Source organism: Ochotona princeps, chromosome 14, assembly GCF_030435755.1.
Source record: "Ochotona princeps isolate mOchPri1 chromosome 14, mOchPri1.hap1, whole genome shotgun sequence".
NCBI classification, from domain to species: Eukaryota; Metazoa; Chordata; class Mammalia; order Lagomorpha; family Ochotonidae; genus Ochotona; species Ochotona princeps.
The window spans coordinates 2,355,346-2,376,857 of record NC_080845.1 but is presented as its reverse complement, the minus strand read 5'-3'; the positions used below and the strand labels follow the sequence as shown (position 1 = coordinate 2,376,857).

Genomic DNA, 21,512 nt, shown 5'->3' with positions numbered 1-21,512 from the left:
AATGACTGATTGAGCGAATTTCGGGTAACTTTTTCCAAAACTCCGGAAACATAAGAGCTCCAAGGCTTTCTCTTTGCTGTGTGGACCATCAGCTCCGCTCTCCAGCTGAAGGCCCGGGTAAGTCAGGCTGGGTAACACAGAACTCCGACTGTCAAGGACCCCTGCAGGGTGGGGTATGCTGGAGGGCCCGTGGTGATTAGCAGTGGGCTCCACCTTCACAAAGAGATGCCCTTGAAGTTACAGAAGTCCACATCCACTCATGCCTGCATCACCAAACTCAGTCCACAGCAAGAGCCAGGCTCTCAGCAGCAAGCGAAGCCCCAGCCGAGAAGCAAGGTTCTGGAAGGGCACACCGACGGCCTCCGCACGGACGGCTCTGTGAGGAAGGCGCAGAGACCTGCAGTGTCACATCCGAGGGCTAAGGACAATGAGACAACTTCTTCAAGAAGCTCTCGCAGGTCTGTGGCAGGCCAGGCCAGAGGGTCATGGCCAGCCAACTGCAGCAGAGGCCGGCTCAGCGCACCTCATTGTGGCACGGGCTTGCCTGGCTGCCTGCTGGGAGGAAGAGGCCACACCTGCGTCCTCATCTTACAGACGGGAGAAGCATAGGTCCCTCGGTACCCCGGCTACTGGCCCCTGGCTGCTCTCAGTCCCAGCAGTGTGACCTCCTGGGTGTGACAGAGCGTGTATGTCCTACAGCGGAGTTCTCTGTGAGGGGACCCTTGGGAGTCGGGGGAGTGAGGTGGCTTCCCCAGCGTGCCTGAGGGCCCCACACGGCAAACAAGCCCTCACAGACCTGTCTCACCTTTCACAGTGTTAGAGGAACGGAGAGCTACAGATCACACCCTACGGGAGCTCAGTGGGGACCTGAGCCTTCAGGAACAACCACAGCCATAGCCAACTGCCTCGTGAACACAAGCGTGTCAGCAAACTGCCTGTGTCCTTGCCGCAGCCAAGCACAGCCAGCCAGTGGTTCTGTGCCAGGAGCCTCAGCGTCACCCAGTGACCAACACCAGCTAAGGGTAACGCAGCATGGCAGCAGAGGGCAGAAGGCCCAGCCACTAACCCTAAGCTGGTCTCCTCTCACCCTAAGACCCTGGAAGAAGGCGACGCAGCCTTTGCCCTTCACAAGCAGCGGTGGGGAACCCCTGTGGAGCAGCAGCCCCTGGCCCGAGGCCTGGCCAGGCGCTGCAAGACCACAGCCGGCACCAGGATCTGGCCCACGCCACTCTGACGCTCCCAGCCTCCTGTAGCCAAGGTTCTAGTTGAGCTGCAGCTCTGCAGCACGGTGTATAGACGCAGGCCCCGGGGCTGCAGCACTGAGAGGCAAGCGGGGCTTCTAGGCTTGGCCCTCCTTCCTTTGGGCAATGTCTCTTTCTACAGGCAAATGGCAATTTCCAGAAGCTTTCAACACTTCCTCCTTCAAAAAGGTGCACCTCATTCTCTCCTCTGAAAGTCAGTCATACTTAGTGACTCATTTCTAAAGGACAAAACGGAGTCATAAAACCAACCTCCCAGCTCTCACTCTCAGCTGCCTGGCCCTCGGGAAGCCATGGGCCACAGCACGAGGACACTGAAGCAGTGTGGAGTGGAGACAACAGTCCGCCTGCCAGTTCAGAGTGCCACTTAGGAAGCGCAATTCTTTGTTAGAGAGACAGAGAGGAAGAGGCCTGGCCCAGTCCCCCAATGTCTGACGTGATGGCAGCCAGAACTTAGCCAGGTCAAAGCCAAGCTAAGAACTCAGCCCCTGGCTCCTCCTGCACGCATGTGGCAGGGACCCCACCGCTGGGGTCCGCAGCAGGAGCCAGTCCGTCCCACGTGGGTGCGGGGCTACCTGTTTGCCGTGGGGGAAAGGCATTTAACCCCAGCAGGTGTGGCCCTCGGACCACAAGCTGTGGGAGAAGCGGAACCAAGACCCCCAGACAAGCTCCCCCGAGGCCCGTTCACAGGCCTGTGAGATCCCACTGAGTGTGAGGGCAGCCACAGTCCCGACAGCTGCCTGGGAGGACCTGGATGCCGCGTGAGGACATCTCAGGACTCTCCTTAGAGACAAAGTTAATTTATGGTGAAAAGTATTCCAGAGTCTTCTAGGGAACAGAACCACAGTAGAGCTATTACTATGCAAATACAAATACTAAATTCCATAGATCAAATTACATCAATTTAAATTTTGCAACCTCGTTCATAAAGATGTTGGGGCACAACATAGAACAAGGCTAAGACAGAGCCCTTTTTGGAGACTTTTTCTGGAACTTATCTATTGCATACGCTTAGGGAAAAGTCCAGGGCAGACTCTATCCAAGTCCAAATCATCAATTTAACTTTCTTGCCTGAGTCTTTATTTTTAACTCTATATTAAGCATAAATGTCTAGTGTTCTATTGTGTAACTTCTGGATAACTTGCAGTAACCCGGTGGGGCTGGCAGCCATGCCATGCTTCCCAGAGCCGCACACAGTAGGTTGGGAAGAAGTGTGACGGTGTGGTCCGGCTACCCTCCGTAGGAACTCTGGGATGAGGTACCTCCAGGAAGCCACCCCCACATAAAACGGCGAAGATCAGTCACCCAGGGAGCGGCCCCTGAGTACAGGAAATCATTTCACTGCTGCATTCTAAGGACACAGTAACCACTCTTCTCTTTGAAACTAAGTATTCGGAGTGATTTATTATAAATTTATAATGACAGCTGCGAACACCTCTCTTTTCTTTTTTCCTTTGGCATCACAACAGAGTCTCTTGATTGCCTGGGTGCTTAAAATAGTTCCTGAGTGTCCTCATAATAGCACGTCACCTGTAAACAGGTTCCAAGCCAATGCAAATTAACAAATGCTGAACAGATGGACCCGGAGCTGACTTTTGTCAAGAGAGACTTAGCAACAAACATTTTTTGGCTCTAGTCTTAAGGGACCATTAGAAACCCTTTCACTTCTCGCCAAACACACTGCCTCAGCAGACGATCCACACAGAGAAAATGACAAGTTCCAAGGCCCATTAGACTCAGAGAGCTGAACGTTGAGGTTGCCGCATCAGAGTCCACACACACAGAGGAGATACCAGCACGGGGCCCTGGATAACGGAGGCCATGCAGCTGGCTTGCTGGTGGGAAGGGTCTCCTACGTGTGCACCCGGCACAGAAAGACCACCTGCGGGGGGTGGGGAGGGCAGTCACTCCTCTCTTATCAGGAAGCAGAGGGCCTGGAACCTCCCTCCCGCCACCACGACCGTTGGCCCAGGAGTGTCCACTGGCTACAGGCAGAGCCCCAGGGGAAGTCCTCCCGTGGCCTCCCCAGCTTCCCTGGGCCCTTTCTCCTCCTCAGTCCCAGTCTACTTTCACATCATCTCTGCGGAGAGGCCCTCGCTGGCCATCTGATTGAAGCCGTTTCCCCCACGCCCCCCACTAAATGAAAAATTCCAGGAGCTGGGACAGTGTCTGTGTTGCCCCCTGAGTCTGTGCCTAGGGCCTAGAACAGGGCCTGGCACACAGCAGGCACATTAGCATTGTGGGCAGAGGCAGGCACCTAACTCTCCTGGGAGATACTCCTTTGAACTGGAAAGGGAAAAACACCATCTGAGACAGGATGCGAGGCAGGGAGATGAGACAGGACAAGGCAGCAGGGCAAGGCAAGCCACGCCCAAGCCCAGCCTTGGGCAGGGCAGCCCTGGGGCTGATGGGAAGCTGTTACAGAAGATAACAGGGGGGTGCTCCTGTTTGTATAAAGGTCCAGAACAGGAAAAGCAGCTGCTGAAACCGTCCCAATGGGGAGGAACGTGAGGACAGGGTCTTTGGTGACTCTGGGAGTACAGACACATGTATGAACACACATGAAGAAATCATGTCACCAGGCATCCCATAAGCCTCAGCGCACCTGTCACCCACCCCCTGGGAGAGAGGCAAGCACACATGCTGCCATTCAGAGACAGAAGAGCCGAGCCTGGTTGTGCCCGGTTCCAGCCAGTTCTCCCTGGGCCCGCAGAGGAGCTCTCCACCACTCTGGGCTGTGGAAGGGAAACTAAGCGTTGAGGTCCGCAGACACCTGCACACAGGATGCGCGGAAGCTGAGCAGTGGTACACAGAGGCTTCCCTGGCTCTCCACAAGTTAAACTACAATCCTACTTTGTTTCAAGGCCTAACAGACACCTTCTTTAAAAAAAACCAAAGTTTTAGGGACTGGTACTGCAGTGCAGCAAGTTAAGCTGCTAGCTGCAATGCTGGCATCCCACATGGAGGCCAGTTCAAGTTCTTGTGGCTCCAACTCTGGTCCAGGTTCCTGCTAAGGCCCCAGGGAGAGCGGCAGCAAATGACTCAAGTTCTTGGCCACCTGCACCCACACGAGAGATCTGGGTGGAGGTCTGGGCTGCTGGCTGTAGCCTGACCCGGCCCTGGCCGTTGTAGCCAGTGGGCAATGAACCGGCAGAGCGAAGAGCTTTCTCTCATTCATTCTCCCCCTGTCTCTCTGTGTAACTCTTTCAGGTAAACAAATGCTAACAAAAATTGAAAAAAAAAAAAAAAAAAAAAAAAACTCTACTATCCCAAAGCAAACACAAAAGAGTTCCCCTGAACACAGTGCTTTCCAAGCCATCACTCACTGTGGCGGCAGGACCAGAGTCGTGGGCTGGGCCTTGGGCCGACGCTTGGCAGACACGCCCATCTGGTTGGCTGAGCGCTTCAAGGACTGCTGATTGAGAAGGCCAGAGGCCAGACCGGCGTGGTACTGCAGCTGTGGACAGAGGCAGAATGAGAGAAAACAGTGTTAGTAATGGCAGGGCCAGGGCAGGAAGCCACCAACACACACAGCTTCAAATACAGCTACTTACACTCTGTGTCAACAGAAGTATTCGCATGGAGGAAACCAAACTGCACAAGAAGCATGCATCAAGTGGTTATCACAGAGTTACACAACGATGAGTAACAGGCCAGCGCGACACTCCACAGGGAACTGCGAGGTCACTTGAAATATGGAAAACCTTGGAACACCATTGTGTTCAATGCTTAAAAAGTTACTCCAGAAACAGAGAAACGCTTAAAAAGGTGTTCTCTAAAACACTTATGATGATTCTCTAACTACTAGGATAGTTTGGTAACTTTTTCTTTAATTGTAAGTTTTAAAAAATTATTTGAGAGGGAGACAGCACCTGTCTTGACCAGCCACGACCAGCAGGGCTGAGCCGGGGCTGCCGCTGGGAGCAGAGTCCAGGACCCCCAGGGAGCAGCTCAGCACACTGACCCACGGTCTGCACCAGGTCCTTGGACGCGGCACGTGGCCAAGTAATGTCTCAGCCATTGGGATCACAGAGGAATCGCTTCCTTCCGTTGGTATGCGCAAGGCGAGGACTTGAGCGGCTAGGCTACCATGCTGGGCCCTTCTCTCTTAAATTTTTATTACTATTCATGTACTTCTTATAAATAGCTTCCAAGTCTGTAGTACTTGTTCTCTTCGAGATACAACTCAGGTTTCCTTCGAGATAAAATTAGTTTTGGAACCTCACTATCGTCAGGTCTCATTTTATACCAAGAAACATGTAACTTGGGGTCTACAACAGCAAACCATGATTACAACCTGACCTATCGCATGTGCACTCACGCACACACACACACTGTGTGCAGCCCCCCTCAACCTGGCCTATCTCACACACACACACACACACACGCACACACACACACTGTGTGCAGCCCCCCTCAACCTGGCCTATCTCTCACACACACACACACACACACACACACTGTGTGCAGCCCCCCTCAACCTGGCCTATCTCACACACACACACACACACACACACACACACACACACACACACTGTGTGCAGCCCCCCTCAATCTGGCCTATCTCACACACACACACACACACACACACACACACACATACACACACTGTATGCAGCTCCCCTCAGGCCCACTGGGCTACTGTCTTCGATGGACAACAAGCTCCTGGATGATCTGGCAATGTCTATCAATGGGTTTGGGCTCCCTGAAGGGAGAGGACAGGAAGCCACCTTCTCTTCCACTTAGGGGGGATGGAGCAACCTAACCAGGGCACAAGGCAGCACAGTTTCAACAGGCTTCAAGCAAGCCTCCTTTCTTTATTCCTGGACAAACCGCTGAGCCGCGAGCTTGCCGAAGACAGATCATCTGATTCTCTGTAGTGTTTCAATGTCTTGCCAGAGAAGAGAAATGCTGCTGCCTGCTTCTAACCCAAACAAGCCTTTAAAACAAGACACCTTCCTGAGTCACAATGTACATAACATAGAGAACGGTTGAGGAGCACGCCTGGATGACTGATGGCCAAGGTAAACAGCTGTTGGACTAAGACCTCAATCAGCACAGAAAATCCCTGTCGCTGCACAAAGTTCCCTCATGCCCACCGCCAGGATCTCATGACTTCAAATACAACTCATCGTTCTCACCCGTTGTCAAGGAGGAGATCTAGCCAAGCTGACACATGACAATAATTCCCTCTGTCCTTTCAAAACTCTGAGCTTCTGTATTTCAGATCACAAGAGCTGTCAACAACCTTTCCGCAACAAAGCGATCCTTGAAAGGCACTCCACTTGTGAGCAGATGTAAATAAAACATTCAAGTGTGAAAATGCCAAGCTAAGAATTCGGATTGAAATAATTTCTAACATTCAATATGTTTCTTCCTCTCTCCTCAAATTAAGCAAGGTCTTTTAAACACATATTTAGAATTAACTAAACATATAAACTGTAATTCATTCTGAAGCTCTGACCCAGTTTGTGGCTCTTTCTTTGCCCAGCTAGCCATTCCGGTGAGCAACACGGCTAATGTCGTGCTGAAAACGAAATGGCCTCCCCTAGGAAGCCAGCGGCCTGCACACGGAGCGCAGCGGCAACTGAGCCAACAGAACCAGCCTGCTCCCGCAACACGGCTGCCAGGGGAAGGCACACTTGGACAGGCTCCGGCCAGGCTTCGCCGGCTCGCGGTGGGAGCCTGGCAGCTGCCCAGCGTAACACAAAGATCTATCACGTTCATGGTCAAAGTGGAGGAAGGAGGGGTAATGTGGCTCCAACAGCTCATCTTAAACCAATGAATTTTCCTCAAATTTGGTTTTCTCCTACAGATTTCTTAAATGGGAAATCGATGGAAGCCAGGGACAGTACAAGTTTGAAAGACAATGTTTCAAAATGTCAGCTGCTTGGGTTTCGATCTTCCCCACTAGAATTTGCAATGAGTGCAATATGCATAGGGCTTTACGGAATTAAAGGGAAAGACAGCTTGGCAGGCCCCCTCCTGGCTCGTCTTGGTCTCTGTATCCTATTAGGGCCCATGCAAGCTCAGCCACTCCGGCCCTGCTGACACTCAGAGTGGAGCAGTCCTGCTAACCACGCAGAGTGGCCGGCCGTTCTGCCCACCTGGCAGCAGCGGGGTCATTTGCTCAAACAACAACCAACCAAAACACCCCAGGCAGCAGAAACGCATCCTAACTGCTGTCTGTCTTTTAAAGGGATCCTTTGAAAGCGCTGCCATCTTGGACGTGGTCGGTGTCCAACGAGCCCGGAATAGAGCACGCAGGCGGAAGGAGTCTTCCTCCCCCGCTCACCCCAGAAGCTGGCGCGTAAGGAAGAGGTGACATTTGTTAATCATAGGTACAGATCCCAGTTTCCAGGAACACAGCTCCAACTGTCGGGATCTATAAGGGGCCCATTAAATATTAACGGAACCACCTTTATAATGGTAGAAAAGGTCAAAGTTAATAAAACTGACAGGCAGCTCCTGTTCAACTGGATGTACACATTATTCAAGCATCAGCTACCCCACTCCATGAAACAGTTTAGACTCGTGGAAAATGTTCACTCAGCCAACGGGTCTAAAACGGCAGAAGGGAGTTCAGAGTGAATCCACAAATTAGCATTAAGAACACATCACTCCTCAAAATACTGCCCTAAGTTTCCAATGACAGGTTCTGTAATATTTTCTACAAATGTATCTTTCAATAGACATACTTCTCTCCAAATGTCTGTGGCATGGAAACAGCTCCATTTCAAAGAGCAACTTATCAATGTTCTAACATGATTTTTCTACCCAACACCATTTCTCCACTCGCCAGCAGGAGTAAAATGAAAGATGGAGAGAAATAAAACAGCCCATTATTTTAACTTGTACATTTCACACCTGTGGGGGTGGGCCATTTCTGCGGCACATGGGGGGGCCTTGACTCATTGGTCGCCCTCCTTAGGAGCAGCCATTTGGAACTTGAGTGTTCTCCGGAGCGCTCAGTAACTATTTTGCTATCTATTAATTTCACCCTTTTATTTTCCACCAATGATTTAGGATTGTCCTACCAGTTCTCCACCTAAAACTTTCTATAACTAATTCTTTCTCACCTGGGAAAGCCCCAGGAACTCAGAGGGGTGAGAGCCACACTCAAATCGGGAAGGCCTCACTTGTTCTCTCAGGTGCGCTGGCACCCCGACAGTGGGATCCTGTGCTCCCCAGTCATGTGAGCTGCCTTCCCCAGCAAAGGCCTATCACGTGTGCTGCAAGGACTGAGGCTCTGCAAGAAGGTCCTGCGTGTTTCTGAAGCAGCTAGAGGCGCCCGTGGCTTCACGGGCTGGTGGAGTCATGGCTACAGTCTTTGCAGTGCATACTTAACTGTCTTCCATGGGTAGCTTCGGTCTACACAGAATTGGTTTTTAAAGGGTCCAACAGTTTGGATTTAAAAATAAGCAACATATACTGGAAGGAACTTGTAGGAAGGGAAATTATTCTGAATGCTTCCACCTGCTCCCAAACAGACAAAGGCAATGTTTTACAATGGAACAAAGTTTGGGAAGAACAAGGAAGTGAATCTGTCATGGCCACTGAGTTCAAGGCCCGTCAGGCCAGTGAGGTGCGATGAGGCCCACTACTCAGAAGGCCCTTAGGACACGCTACCGCTGCTGTGGGGCCCTGGGCTACCTGCAGTGTCATACCACCCACACCAGGCGGCCTGAGTCCTGAGCTAAGAGAAGCTGACTTCAAAAATCTAACAGGCGATAAGCCAAATCAATCAATACGATTTTTTTCTTCGCTACAAAAAAAGGCTTCTTTAAGGATGCGGGGACAAAGAGTTTTCCTAATCCAAAAATTAGATTCACTGTATTTTTAAAAAGCGCTTTATATAATAATTATGTATCTAAGACAATGACAAGACATATTAGTATTTTCAGTAACTAAATCCTTTGGACGAAGAGTGGGCTAGAACTCAGTTACAACTGCACCCAGCTGGCAGCCCCAGGATCCACAGGCAGGACGGCAGCCCCCAGGACCCACACAGCTCCTTGCCACACAGCCATGGCACCCAGGAAAGGGGAGGAAGCCGGCCACCCGGGGAGACTCCTCTGGAGGGTTCAGACATGGGCAGAGCCCCTCCCTGGCCGCCCCCCCCCCCGCCCGTGTTCCCCACAATGCCCAGGGTAGCACACGGCATGAGGCGGTGCTAGTGAATTTGCAAGCCACAAGGCAAGGGAGAATGCTTTGGCCCCGCCTCTCAGGAAGGCAAACACCTGGCTTAGCAGGTGCTTGCTGTCAGGACTCAGCCACAAAGGTCAATTTCTTACTCCAACTGCCCTCTAGCCATACACCCGAGCGCTTAGCTCTTGCGCAGCTGGAGCTCAGGAAAGGAAATCCAGGGGCCTTGGAGAGCCACCCCCCGCCCTGCCCAGCCTCACTCGGCAAGGAGGGCGGCACGAGCCTTATACACACGCGAGGAGGGAGGTGGGTCACGCGCTGATGAGGGAGGCACATCTTTGACATTTGTTGCCTGTGCTGTGTCTGGGTGGGGGCGGAGAACAGGCTGAGGAAGTCCCCCCCCCCCCCGTCCCTGCTGCCCCCACCCATTCTCCCAGCCGTGACGGCACGCTTTTCCCTCATGCTGACTCCAGCCATTCCTGTGGTGGGGAGACCTTCACCCCGCATTTGTTTTACGGGTTAAATACTCACTATAAAGAAAGTTTAAAACTACAGACTTCAAAAAAACCCCTAAATCCTGCACTTGTTGGCAACATGCCGCCACCTCCCAGCTACTCATTGCTCTCTCACGGGGCGGCTCTGGGCCCGCCTGACATGCCTTACAAACCCACCGACCACGTCTCTGGGAGATCTCTGTTATCCATAATGACACCAGGCAAGGACATCAAGGCCTCTTGCCCCTCGGAACACCAACCCACTGGTGGTGCAAGGGCGCTGCATGCCCGCTGAGGTGCCATTGAGCGCACCAAAGCCCAGGGCCCCAGGACGCCGTGCAGCTGGGACATGCGCCTGGGGCCTTGGGGGTGGCTGTGGTGCTAGTCTGAGATTCACTCGCAGCCACATGTCTCCAGCCCATTAAGCTCCCAACCAGAACCAAGATGAGGGTGAACCTAGAAACACTTTGTTACCACTTTCAGCTGCGAAGACCTGTGCCCCTCATTACTGTAATACGTTTTGTTTCCAGCTAATGAGAAGGAGTCATATATCAGACTAGCGCTCTGGCTCTTTTGAGCATAACTCTGAGCAAACAACAGGCGAGTTCTCCTGCCATTATCTGTGCCAAGGAAAACAACCACATAAAAATACCGTAAATCTAACTGTTTTCCTGGGGCTTTAATCTAAATACCAGATAATGATATTAGCTTCTTTCTTCCTTTTATCTCCTAATGCTTTTTTTTTCAAATAGCCAATAGTTTGAAAAAAAAAAAATAGCCCTTAGATTTGAGCTTTTATGGTAAATAATCTTTTTACTTGGTCAAAACAGCATCAGTAAATCAGAAGAAGGAAGCCTCCAATTTATTTGCTATTTGTTCTCCACTGGGTGCCACATTCGTGGCCCTTCAACGACAGTGAGCGCAGGACACCAAATCAGGGCCAGGCGTCCTGTCCCGCTGGGCAGTGTTCACATGCTGCCTGCCCTGAGCATGCCTTTTTGTCCTACGTATTAATCCCCACAATGTCCAAACTTCCAAGGCTACCACTGAAGTGGGCCAGGAGGCCAGGTGGCAGCCTCAGTCCTTTTCAACACCTGTAATGCTCAGGGCCGCCCAGGACTGCTCCCCTGGAACCTCCCAGAATTCACACCTTTATTAATAGACCTATCTCCATGATCACACCTCCTGACACCACAGCTGCACACACGTTACCAAGCCTCAAAGATGCCAATCAGCCAACAGAGATGTCAGCCACACATCTGTGCAGACTACAGCCAGCCAACTGTGAGTACTGCTAAAAATGGAGAGACCACCGCACTGCAGGAAAGGAAGGGAGAAAAAAGGACGACAAAAAGCAAAGACAGGCGGCAGACAGGAGGAGCCCAGCCGGGAGGAGCCCCAGGGTGTGCCCCGCTACCTGCCTCTGCGTTCAGCTTTGCTCTCTCCCCACATACCCCACAAGGTCTCAGAGAGCAATGTAGGGAAGAGAAAGGTCAGGGTGTCTCCTGTGCCCTGGGTGGAGTGCTCCTGCGTGCCCTACAGCGTCTCCTGGTGCCCTGGGTGGAGTGCTCCTGCGTGCCCTACAGCGTCTCCTGGTGCCCTGGGTGGAGTGCTCCTGCGTGCCCTACAGCGTCTCCTGGTGCCCTGGGTGGAGTGCTCCTGCGTGCCCTACAGCGTCTCCTAGTGCCCTGGGTGGAGTGCTCCTGCGTGCCCTACAGCGTCTCCTAGTGCCCTGGGTGGAGTGCTCCTGCGTGCCCTACACAACTTCCCCTACATTCTCCTGTCAGAGGCCAAGGCACAGTGCAGCGTTACAGGCAGTAGGGCTTCGAGGGGTAATGAGGTTTAGATGAATTCGGGAGTAGGGGGGCACATCCGAAAGGGGGTGATGCCCTTAGCAGAGGAGAAAGGATGCAGTGGTTAGGCGGCTGTGCGGATTGTTCGCATCTCAGGTCAGAATGCCTGCTGCGAGCCCCGGAAGAAGGTTCCTCTGAATTTCCAGTGTCCTGCTAAAGCGCCCCTGCCTGCCAACTGCGAGAGTCCTGCACAGAGCCCCTCCGTGCCCTGGCTGTGCCTGCCCAGCAGCCATGGGTGGCCAGCCAGCAGGTGGACCATCTCTTCCTTCTGTGTGTCTGTGTCATTCTCAGGGTGTCATGCTGCCTTTCAAATAAAAACTCACGACGAGAAAAAGCAGTAAGGAAAAAGAATTCTCTCTCCACTGTGTCATGACATGGCAAGAAGTCAGCCGCGGGCAAGCCAAGAAGGACCCTCAGCAGACACAGAAGCCACTGGCCCCCAGGCCCTAGAACTCAAACAAGCACCACTGCAGTTGATGACAGCAGCTTGCCCAAGACATGTGGGTCGCTTGTCAGGATACAAGGTGAAAACTGACAGGGCAGTCCTGAGAGCACCACGGCCAGTGGGCAGCAGGAGCAGGGTGGGGGGCGGGGGTGGGATGCTGCCTCAGAGAGCGCCACAGCCAGTGGGGAGCAGGACCGGGGGGGGGGGGCGCTGCCTGAGAGCGCCAAGAGCGCCAGGGCCAGTGGGCAGCAGGACCGGGGGGCGCTGCCTGAGAGCGCCAAGAGCGCCAGGGCCAGTGGGCAGCAGGACCAGGGGGGGGGGCGCTGCCTGAGAGCGCCAAGAGCGTCAGGCCAGTGGGCAGCAGGACCAGGGGGGGCGCTGCCTGAGAGCACCAAGAGCACCACGGCCAGTGGGCAGCAGGACCGGGGGGCACTGCCTGAGAGCACCAAGAGCGCCAGGGCCAGTGGGGAGCAGGACCGGGGGGCGCTGCCTCCTGGGTGTTTTGGGAGGAGGCCCAGGGCAGATGGGCCAATGTGCTCCTGTCACCCACCAAGCCAGAACAACTTCATTTACAATGCACACATCCACACTTGACCGACAGAACGGGTACCTGAGCCTCCAAGGATGATGACATATCCTGGGATTATCTTTACACTTCTATTAAACATGTAGAATACGCATTTTTACACGAATACTTAAGGCCTAAAGTCTACAAAATAACGCAGGAATTCTATCCAAGGTTCCTTCTAACACTGAGATTCTATTTTGCAAACATTTCTCTATGGAAACACAGCCTGAGCTTGACTTGCTAGCATAAAAATCAACTCTGGTGAAATCGGAATATACTTATGAAATGCAGACATTTCACCAATGTCCAATTAAGGCAGTGAGTGAGGAGGCTGGCACGCAGCTCTCGGTGAGTGCCCGGCCTGGTGACAGCTAACCCAGGGTGGGGCTCCGCGGGTGGGCCGGCACTACAGATGCACACTGCGTGGCTCAGTGCCCTTCCCCACGCTCAGAGAGGCAGAGGGGAAGCAAGGGCTCAGGCTTCACAAGCAAGAAGCATCTTGCTGAACATTTCTGTCTTGTCCCCAAAACGATTCTTCAATGGTGAAGTAAAATAGCAACACTAGAAACCCAGCATCCCAACCCCAGACACACAGTCCTAAGCACTAATGCTTGGCCAGGTGATCACAGAAAACATTCCAGCTGAGAACCCTGTAAATGGGCTGTTGTTAAAAATTCTCAATCTGACAAAAAAAAAAAAAAAAAAAAAAAAACAACCCACAGATAAAACGATAATCAGATTTTTCAAGCTTCTTTTACCTGGTCTGAGGAAACACATCTCCTCAGAGAGGGAAGTGTGACCGAGGCGCCTTCTCGCCTCTGCCTGGGGCCTTCACCATCATGTGCAGTCCCATCCTCCCGTGAGGTGTACTGCCGAGGCCCACCGGGGTGCTGCCAGGGTGAGCAGTGGGCACCGGGGCACAGAGGAAAGGCAGCAGCACGGAGAAGACACACGCTTAAGAGGGATGAGCGGTGGCACGGCCAGAAAAACCCAAATCACAGCGCAGCTCCACTCCTGCAGGCAGGAGCAGGGTCGGGAAACACGAGGGGGAACAGGGAGACCACACCTGGTGGCTTAGGGAGTGACGGGGCCCAGGCTTTCCTCCACAGAGTGCTTGGGGGTCTTTCCTCCCTCCTGAGCCCAGGAGGACAGAGGCAGGTGCACTTGTGCATGGCTCAGGCTTAATGGCACCTTCCCCACCTTTCACCCACCCGAGAGGGCGTGGCCAGGCTCCTGTGAGGGGGGAAGCACCCAGGGTTCCTTAAGGGATGGGATGGATCCAGAAGGAGTGGGTGTGGCAGTGCAGAGGGCCAAACTCAAGTTTGGGATGCCAGCACCCCATATTACAGGCCCTGGGACCAAGTTCCACTTCCATTTCCCATCCATTTCCTGCTAATGCACCTGGGAAAGCAGCCGAGGACAGTCCAAGCCCTTGGGCCCTGCCACCCATGCAGGAGACGCAGGTGGAGCTGCTGGCTCCTGGCACCAGCTGCCACAGGCATCTGCAGAGTGAACCAATGGGTAGAAGATGTCTCTCTACCACAAGACCTTTCAAATCAGCAAAATTCTATAAAAAGATTTTTTCGAAGTCATAAAATCTAAGCACAATGCAAATAGGGAAACATTAGAAACATTTTCAGAAATGACCTTACCTAGAAACTCACCTCCCTCCAACAAAACTGATGACAGTGTTCACCTTTTGATCAAATACCACCAAGAGTCAAAGAGCAAACTAGGGAGTGTCCAGAAAAACTGCACTCCCAGCTCCTTTTGTAGGACAGTCGGGGTTCCTCCCTCGTCCGTCCCAGGGGTGCCCTGGCCAGTCCCGAGGAGACCCCCCAATGGGAGCCACACCTGTATGAGCCCTACAGAAGCAGGCCAAGTGTTTTCACAGGGAAGCCCTTCTTACTCACGAAGGGCATGCAGCCTAAAGGCCCACAAAGTGGCCCAGACTTGATGCGTTGAATAATCCCTCGGGGACATTCCTCCAGTGTCAGTAAGGCCGGTCTCTCCCCCACCCCGTGGGGGCTATGGGAAGGTTTGTCTTGGGTGCTCTAGGTCATGGCTGTGCTTGCCTGCACGGGAAGAACAGAAAAGGCAAGGCAGGTACAGCCTAAAGGGCAGGATTTTCTCCTTCAAAGAGAAAAGAGGCAAACGTCATACATACTAAGTAATGACCATGACCTAGGGAGAGGAAGATCTGCACCGTTTAGCCAGGTGGGTGTGCCGGCAGCCGTCTGCACTTGGAGCAGAGGCCCTCTGCTTCCTCAGCTGTGTGACACGGAGCCGGTCTCAGCCGGAAGAACTTAGGCTCCCACACTGGGATAACATTGCTACTCAACGCCACTGGACCACTCCAGAAGCAACCTGGGGCTTCACACTCAGGCCCTGGGTGTTAGTGGGGGTTACACACATGAAAAGTCCAGAGCAGAGCCGGCAGAGTCCACATTCAGAAAACATCAACGAGCTCAGGCTGTCTGGTCAACGACAATCTGACTGAGCCAGCAACTGGAAAACTTTGCTCTGATGCAAGCCTTAGTTGAAACACACAAAAACAGGCCTACTCCTGGTCGCGCCAGGCAAGGAGAGGGGAAGCCAGGCTGTGTCTAAGATGGCTGAGCCCCCGACGTGAGGAGGACACTCTGCAGCCCACACAAACTGTCCGGAATCTGTCAAGCAGCCAGACTGCGGCTCGGCAGCAGCCGGCTGGGAACCAGGAGGCTGCTCGGTCCCAACGCTCCGCCTCCCACCACACCCATCCTAGCAGTCCTCAGCGGGAGCAGCCTTCCTGGGAAGGCTACCAGGCCAGGCACACACTGCCTCTTCCAATGGTCCCTTCAGCTCAGAATGCCCAACAAGACAGCCTGTTCTTCCACTGAAGCACCGGACACGCAGAGAACTGAAACATGTCTTAGAGGGTTGACATTAGAAGACATGAGAACCCAGGTTTTCATTTTTATGTCTTCATTTGTTGATTTCAGTGTATCTATCTTTTCTCTTTTCATAAATGGTATGCCACAAGAGTGTTTAACACAGGGGCTTCTCCTCCCTCCTGGGAGAACAGGTTAGCTTGTCCAACGCAGAACATACTGCTAGACGCGGTAGACACGCAAAGAAATGCCCTCTGCCTTTAGAAGGCCAAGATCTCCCTAGTCGCCTAGCCATGTCCCTGGTGTCTGGAGCAGCGTTTGGATTAGAGATCAGAAAGCAGTACTACTAGGATATAAATGGGCTCCACTGCCAACAAGGCGTCATCCTAACTCCCACCACCAACTAACCTCACAAGCACCCTGCAGGGGCCTGTTCATTTCTGTCTCACACCAGAGGACACTGAGCCGTAGAAGCAGCAGGGCTGGAACTCCAGGTCTGCGCTGTGGACGGCCCTGCTCGCCAGGTGCCCCTCGGGAACTTGGCATGCGGAAGGGAATACTGGACTAGCAGGACACAGCCGGAGAGGTGGGAAGCGAAGAATCTGAATTTTGAGCCAGCTTCATGCAAACACGTCCAATCTCAGGGACCAGAACGGGGACCCATGGGCTCCCTTTCTCCCACTTAGGTCTCTTCAGGTTGCAATGTGTCCAGTTGCAACAGCTACAGAGTTAGCTAGGATTCATTGCAAGGATGAGGAAGTGGAAGACAGGAACGATGGCCCCAACCAGGCCTCTCGGAAATGGGAAGGTAGCCCTGCCCTGGCTGGCAGAGTGCTGGGAGTTCATGGCCACTGTTCCCACTCAGCCCTGCTGCCGGCTCCCTCTGCGCCAGCACCTACGCAGGTCAGACAGCACCCGGCATGCCTGGCTTCGCTCTGTTTCCTCCTAGTCACCATGCATCCAGCTTTCCACCCGTGTGCTGCCAGCCAGTCTCACACCCAGAACCGAAAAGCGGCCCAGAATCAGCCGGGCCGAGTGAGAGCTCCCTCACACAACAGAAAAATGCATCAATTTATGCAAGTCATCAATGTAAGTACCAGAACTGATGTGGCAGAAAATGTGACATGAACTGATGTGAATCTATTTTTAAAATCTTGATTCATCTTACATTAATGTGAAGAATCACATTTTGCTACACGATATTTGATTATGGGGTATTGCCCTCAAGCACACTGTCACAGGTGTAACATGGTATATGAACCACACCTCCTTTCTATAAGATACTCTAAAATCCAAAACATATTCAGATCCCCAAAGCTTTGGGGAAGCCCTCTGAACCCATGACAGCTGCTCTGTTCCCTCGGGATGTCTGCATCCCATGTCAGGATGCCTGGGTTCAAGGCCAGCTCCATCCTGGCTCCAACACAGCCTGGGGGACAGCAGGTGCTGAGGGCTCAGGCATTCCCAACCCTGCCACCCATGCAGGAGACCTGGTTTGAGTTCCAGCCTCCTGCCTTGGCCCAACCTGGCCGCCTGAGCCACTGCAGGTATTTGAATAAATCAGCAAGTGGGAGATCTTTGGACCAACCAATGGATGGGAGTCCTGTGTCTTCATCTCTCAAATAAATTCAATTAGGGCCCAGTGTGGTAGCCTAGTGGCTAAGTCCTTGCCTGGCAGCTCCACTTCCCATCCAGCTCCCTGCTTGTGGCCTGGGAAAGCAGTTGAGGACGGCCCACGTGGGATCCTGCACCCGCATGGGAGACCCAGAAGAAGCTCCTGGCTCCTGGCTTCAGATAGGCTCAGTTTCAACAGAGGCAGCCACTTAGGGAGTGAACCAGCAGACAGAAAATCTCTCTCTCTCTCTCTCTGTATCTCCTCTCTATGTATCTGCCTTTCTTAAAAAAAAAAAAATCCCCCAAATAAATAAATTCAATAAAAATAACTACTAAAAACAGGGGCCAGTGCGGTGGCTTATTAGGCTTATCTTCCGCCTGCAGCACTGGCATCCTGGGTGCCAGCTGGAGTCTCAGCTGCTCTGATGGCCTGGGAAAACAGCCAAGGTGGCGAGAGCGCTTGGGACCTTATGCCCACGTGGGAGACCTGGTCCCTGACCTCGGCTCAGCTCCGGCCACTGCGGACATCTGGGGGTGGACCAACACATGGAGGGTCTCTGTGTGTTTTTGTGTGTCTCCTTTTGTGTCTGTAAGTCTACCTCTCAGAAAAAATGAATAAATCTTTTAAACAAAAACAAAAAGCGCTCTAAACCTGTGCCCTGCAGCAGGGAGTGGCTGTGCTGGGCCCGGTACCCGGGCTGGCCAGGACCTCACCACGGCCTCTGTCCAAGGCACTCACCTCAGCCAGGCGACGGTCCCAGGGCACAAGGGTGGCATCCACACGCCTTGGCGTGCCCCTCACCCATGTGCCAGGCGTTCTCCACCACCCGCTGCAGCGGCCACCCTGGCCAGCTTCCTCTCTGTTCCTGACGTCCCAAGTCCAGATGCGCCTTGGGGCCCCTTTCCATCACTGTGCCTTTTCTGGAACCTTCCTGTCATCCAAGGCTCAATCTGTCCTTCAGCTGCCAAAGCGTCATTCCCAACCACCATTAAAGGCCCCTGTACCACACAACTGTACATTAACCAAAGCAATGAGTTCAACGGGGCATCAGACACACACACACACACACACACACACACACACACACACTGCTGTTTCTTTGCTCCCCCTGCCTCATCCTCTCCCTGCCCCGCCCCCAGGCTGCAGTCTCCCGGCGGGCACCTGCCTTAGTCAGTACTCAGCTGCAGCGCTGACACCAGTTTGGCACACAGTAGTAACTCAATAAATACTTGCTGAATGAATGAATAGACAGATAAGAAAACACTCGGGACCAGAGCTGCGGCACTGCAGGAACTGCACCCACCCACCAGGGGACCTCCTGCTGGTAGGCCTCTCACATGCCCGCTTTGAACTCCATGTGGTAGACAGCCGCAGAAGGGGTGTCAGTCAAGGAGATCAGTTCACAAAACTGGTTCCGAGCCCAGTCGGGGTCACAGACCAGACTTCAGCAACCCTCCAAACGGCTGGGTCAGAATCTCCACTGCAGAGCCCAGCCCAAGTGCCCAGGGGTTCCTCAGACCCACTAAACTCCAAGTGCCAGCACAAAAGCACCTGCTGACTCACTGCCTATGCCAGGGAGCCAGCCCCTAACTGGCACGTGTCAGGCAATCTTGGGCAAGTCACCCTGGCTAACATCAGCCCCCGCCACGGGTTTGAGGGCCCAAACATGCACCGTCCCATTTCCATCAGAGGGCACGCATACATGTGGGTGCTTTGGAAAGTTCATGGACAATGGGATTACAAGAGAAGCTTACACAATGAGAAAGTTCTTGAAACGATGCCCGCTGTTTGCGAATCACAGCGGTGGGGGAGAGCAGCGAGCGCTCCGCGCCCTGACCCCTAGGGGGCACTAGGCTACGCAGGACAACACACATCCACAACACACACCATCAGTCTTGAAACAGTTAAAACTGCAATGTGCATAAAAAACGAAATCCATCAGATTTGATTGATAAGTGTACTTTTTAAAACTAAGGGTAAAAAAGTGAAGATTGGCAACATTTTCACCATATAATTTGCTTTCTTTGCCTTTTTCCACAGCACTGCACATAAATCAAAGAAATGTTAAAGAGGCCCATATATCACCAACTGGCATTTCAAAACTATTTACCAAGTCTTTAACAGACACAGGACACAGTCAGGAAAACTAAGGCCAGGGAAGCTGGAATTAAAGGCAGAAAATTAACTCAAACACTGACACAGAGTTAATTAAGTTTACAAATAACTCTCCAATGAACAAATTATGATATTTAATAAGAAGGGCTTTGGTGAAGCAAGGTTACAAAATATGGAGGGGGCGGGGAGGAAGACAAGCCAACAGAGTTTTCCGAACAAGACTAATGTATATTTGAACAAGCTGCCTTTCTGTGATTAAGCACAGAAATCTGGGAACAAGGCAGGGAATGATGTTTTAACAAGGTCTGAAAGAGACCTGCGAGCTGCATTTTGCATTACCCTTGCAAAAACCAGGGGTGGGGGAGGGTCACAGAGCTGAAGGCAAGGCGGAGTGGGGGGCGTGGCCTGCCCTGAAGGGGTGGAGCACCCAGGTGGGGACTACCAACGGTGGGGGCCGGGGGAATGCCCCCCAGAGATGTCAACCAACTGGGGAAAACAGCAAAGGACTTACCTATCAGTTAGAGGTATCCAGTCTGGCCGGGGCAGGGGTGTTCCAGTTGCTCTACCAGCACTCAACAGGCCAGGCCTTCTGTACTGGCATCAGTTGGCTTGTCTCAGGACGGCCTGCTTGGCCCTCCCCTGCCAAGGGCTCAAGGGCACAGGCCTTTGGCCTTGGACTCAACGTGCTGCTTGGGTTTCCTGCTGATGCATACCCTGTGAGCTAGCTGGCGGGGGGGGGGGGGGGGGGGGGGAGGGGATGGTCAAGGAATCCCTGCATGAGACCTGGACTGAATTCCCAGCTCCAGCCTGGCGCCACCTGGCACGTCTCTGGGGAAGGCACCATGAGAACTCACACTGCTGCTCTCCTCTGCCCCTTGCCATGCGCCTCGCTGGGTCTTTCTACTGCCCAAATGACTTAAAAAAAAAAACAACCTGGCAGGTGAAGGGATGCTGGTGAGGGCTTTCTTCTAGGGAGCTCAGCGTCTGATCATCTTTCCCTCCTGCTACTTAATGTGCGATTAGCATCACACAGATCTTCCCGGACTGAGCAGCCAGCACACAGCAGCATGCAACTGTCTGCACATTCTAGAACCATGTGATGAACAGGTGATCACTTCATAGAAAATGTAGCCCCTTTACATCTAAATTTGCTTTTTAAAAACACAACGGCAAGATGCTCTAAGCCTACTTAGAAAACAGAGCAAAATGCATCAAAGCAGGAGCTGAAGGCCTTCCTTGGGAATGTGGCAGAAACAAGAGTCAAGTCCAGCTGTACAGGAATAAACCCACGGTACACGTCTACAAGGCCCAGAGGGCAGGGGAGGAGATGGCAACAGAGCTCCACTGCCCCTGAGGAGGGGCAACAGGTGGACAGCTCTGGGCTGAGAGCAAACCTCACTGCTCTGCAGATCTTCCAAAGGCTGAGCGAGCAGACGCACCCGGGGCCACAAAAAACAGGGTGCAGTCAAGACTCAAGACCCCTGCTCCCCAGAAGCCTGTGGGGTGTTCTCTAGAGAGACCGGCCTGGAGGGTTTTGCGGTTCAGGGAGAGTGGACAACAGGGAGGTCAGCCTGCCACCACGAGCCCTCACAAGGGAACAAGAAGGTCCCCTACACAGCTCAGCATCCCCACAACCATGCAAGACAGCAGCAAGTGAAGTGAGGCAAAGCAGGCGGCGTGGGAGTGAAACCTGGACCCACCCTAGCTGGGCTCCGCACCCCTGCCTCGACTGTCTCATCAGCCTACTGTAGCCAAAGAACGCATGGTCCTGCCTCCAAACAGCGGCCCGGGCCAGCCAGGCAGGCCCCCTAAGCTTTGGCTACAAATCTCCCAGCGTTCCCTGTCTCCTTTTAACCCATGTCTGTAGAAGGCTTGGAGGGCAGGGGCCCCAGAAGTGGGTGATCGGGTCCTGGAGGTGCGCCCTGCACGCCTGGGGCCCTTCCCTCGTTGCCACAGCACTTGCTCACTCTGCATTTCCAGCCACAGCTGAAGGTTTCTTTAACAGCAGACGCCTTCCCACCCACACATCAATTAATCTGCAAATTCCCTCAGGTTGTAGAGATAATGAGGTGCGGAGAGCCTTCTCCACAGGGGAGCTCGGATGGGGTAGGCAGGGCACTGAGGCGGGCCAGGAGGGCAGCTCTGGCC

General features: G+C 53.2%; 1 protein-coding gene across 3 annotated transcripts in view; it reads right to left on the bottom strand.

Annotated features, from left to right (window-relative positions):
* Nucleotides 1–21,512, bottom strand: part of MED27 (mediator complex subunit 27) — a 175,242-nt gene that overhangs the window by 108,803 nt on the left and 44,927 nt on the right. For all 3 annotated transcript variants that reach the window (XM_058672284.1, XM_058672286.1, XM_058672285.1), the window contains exon 3: nucleotides 4,586–4,716. In XM_058672284.1, the coding sequence (XP_058528267.1) occupies nucleotides 4,586–4,716 (131 nt within the window). The remainder of the gene's footprint in view (nucleotides 1–4,585; nucleotides 4,717–21,512) is intronic.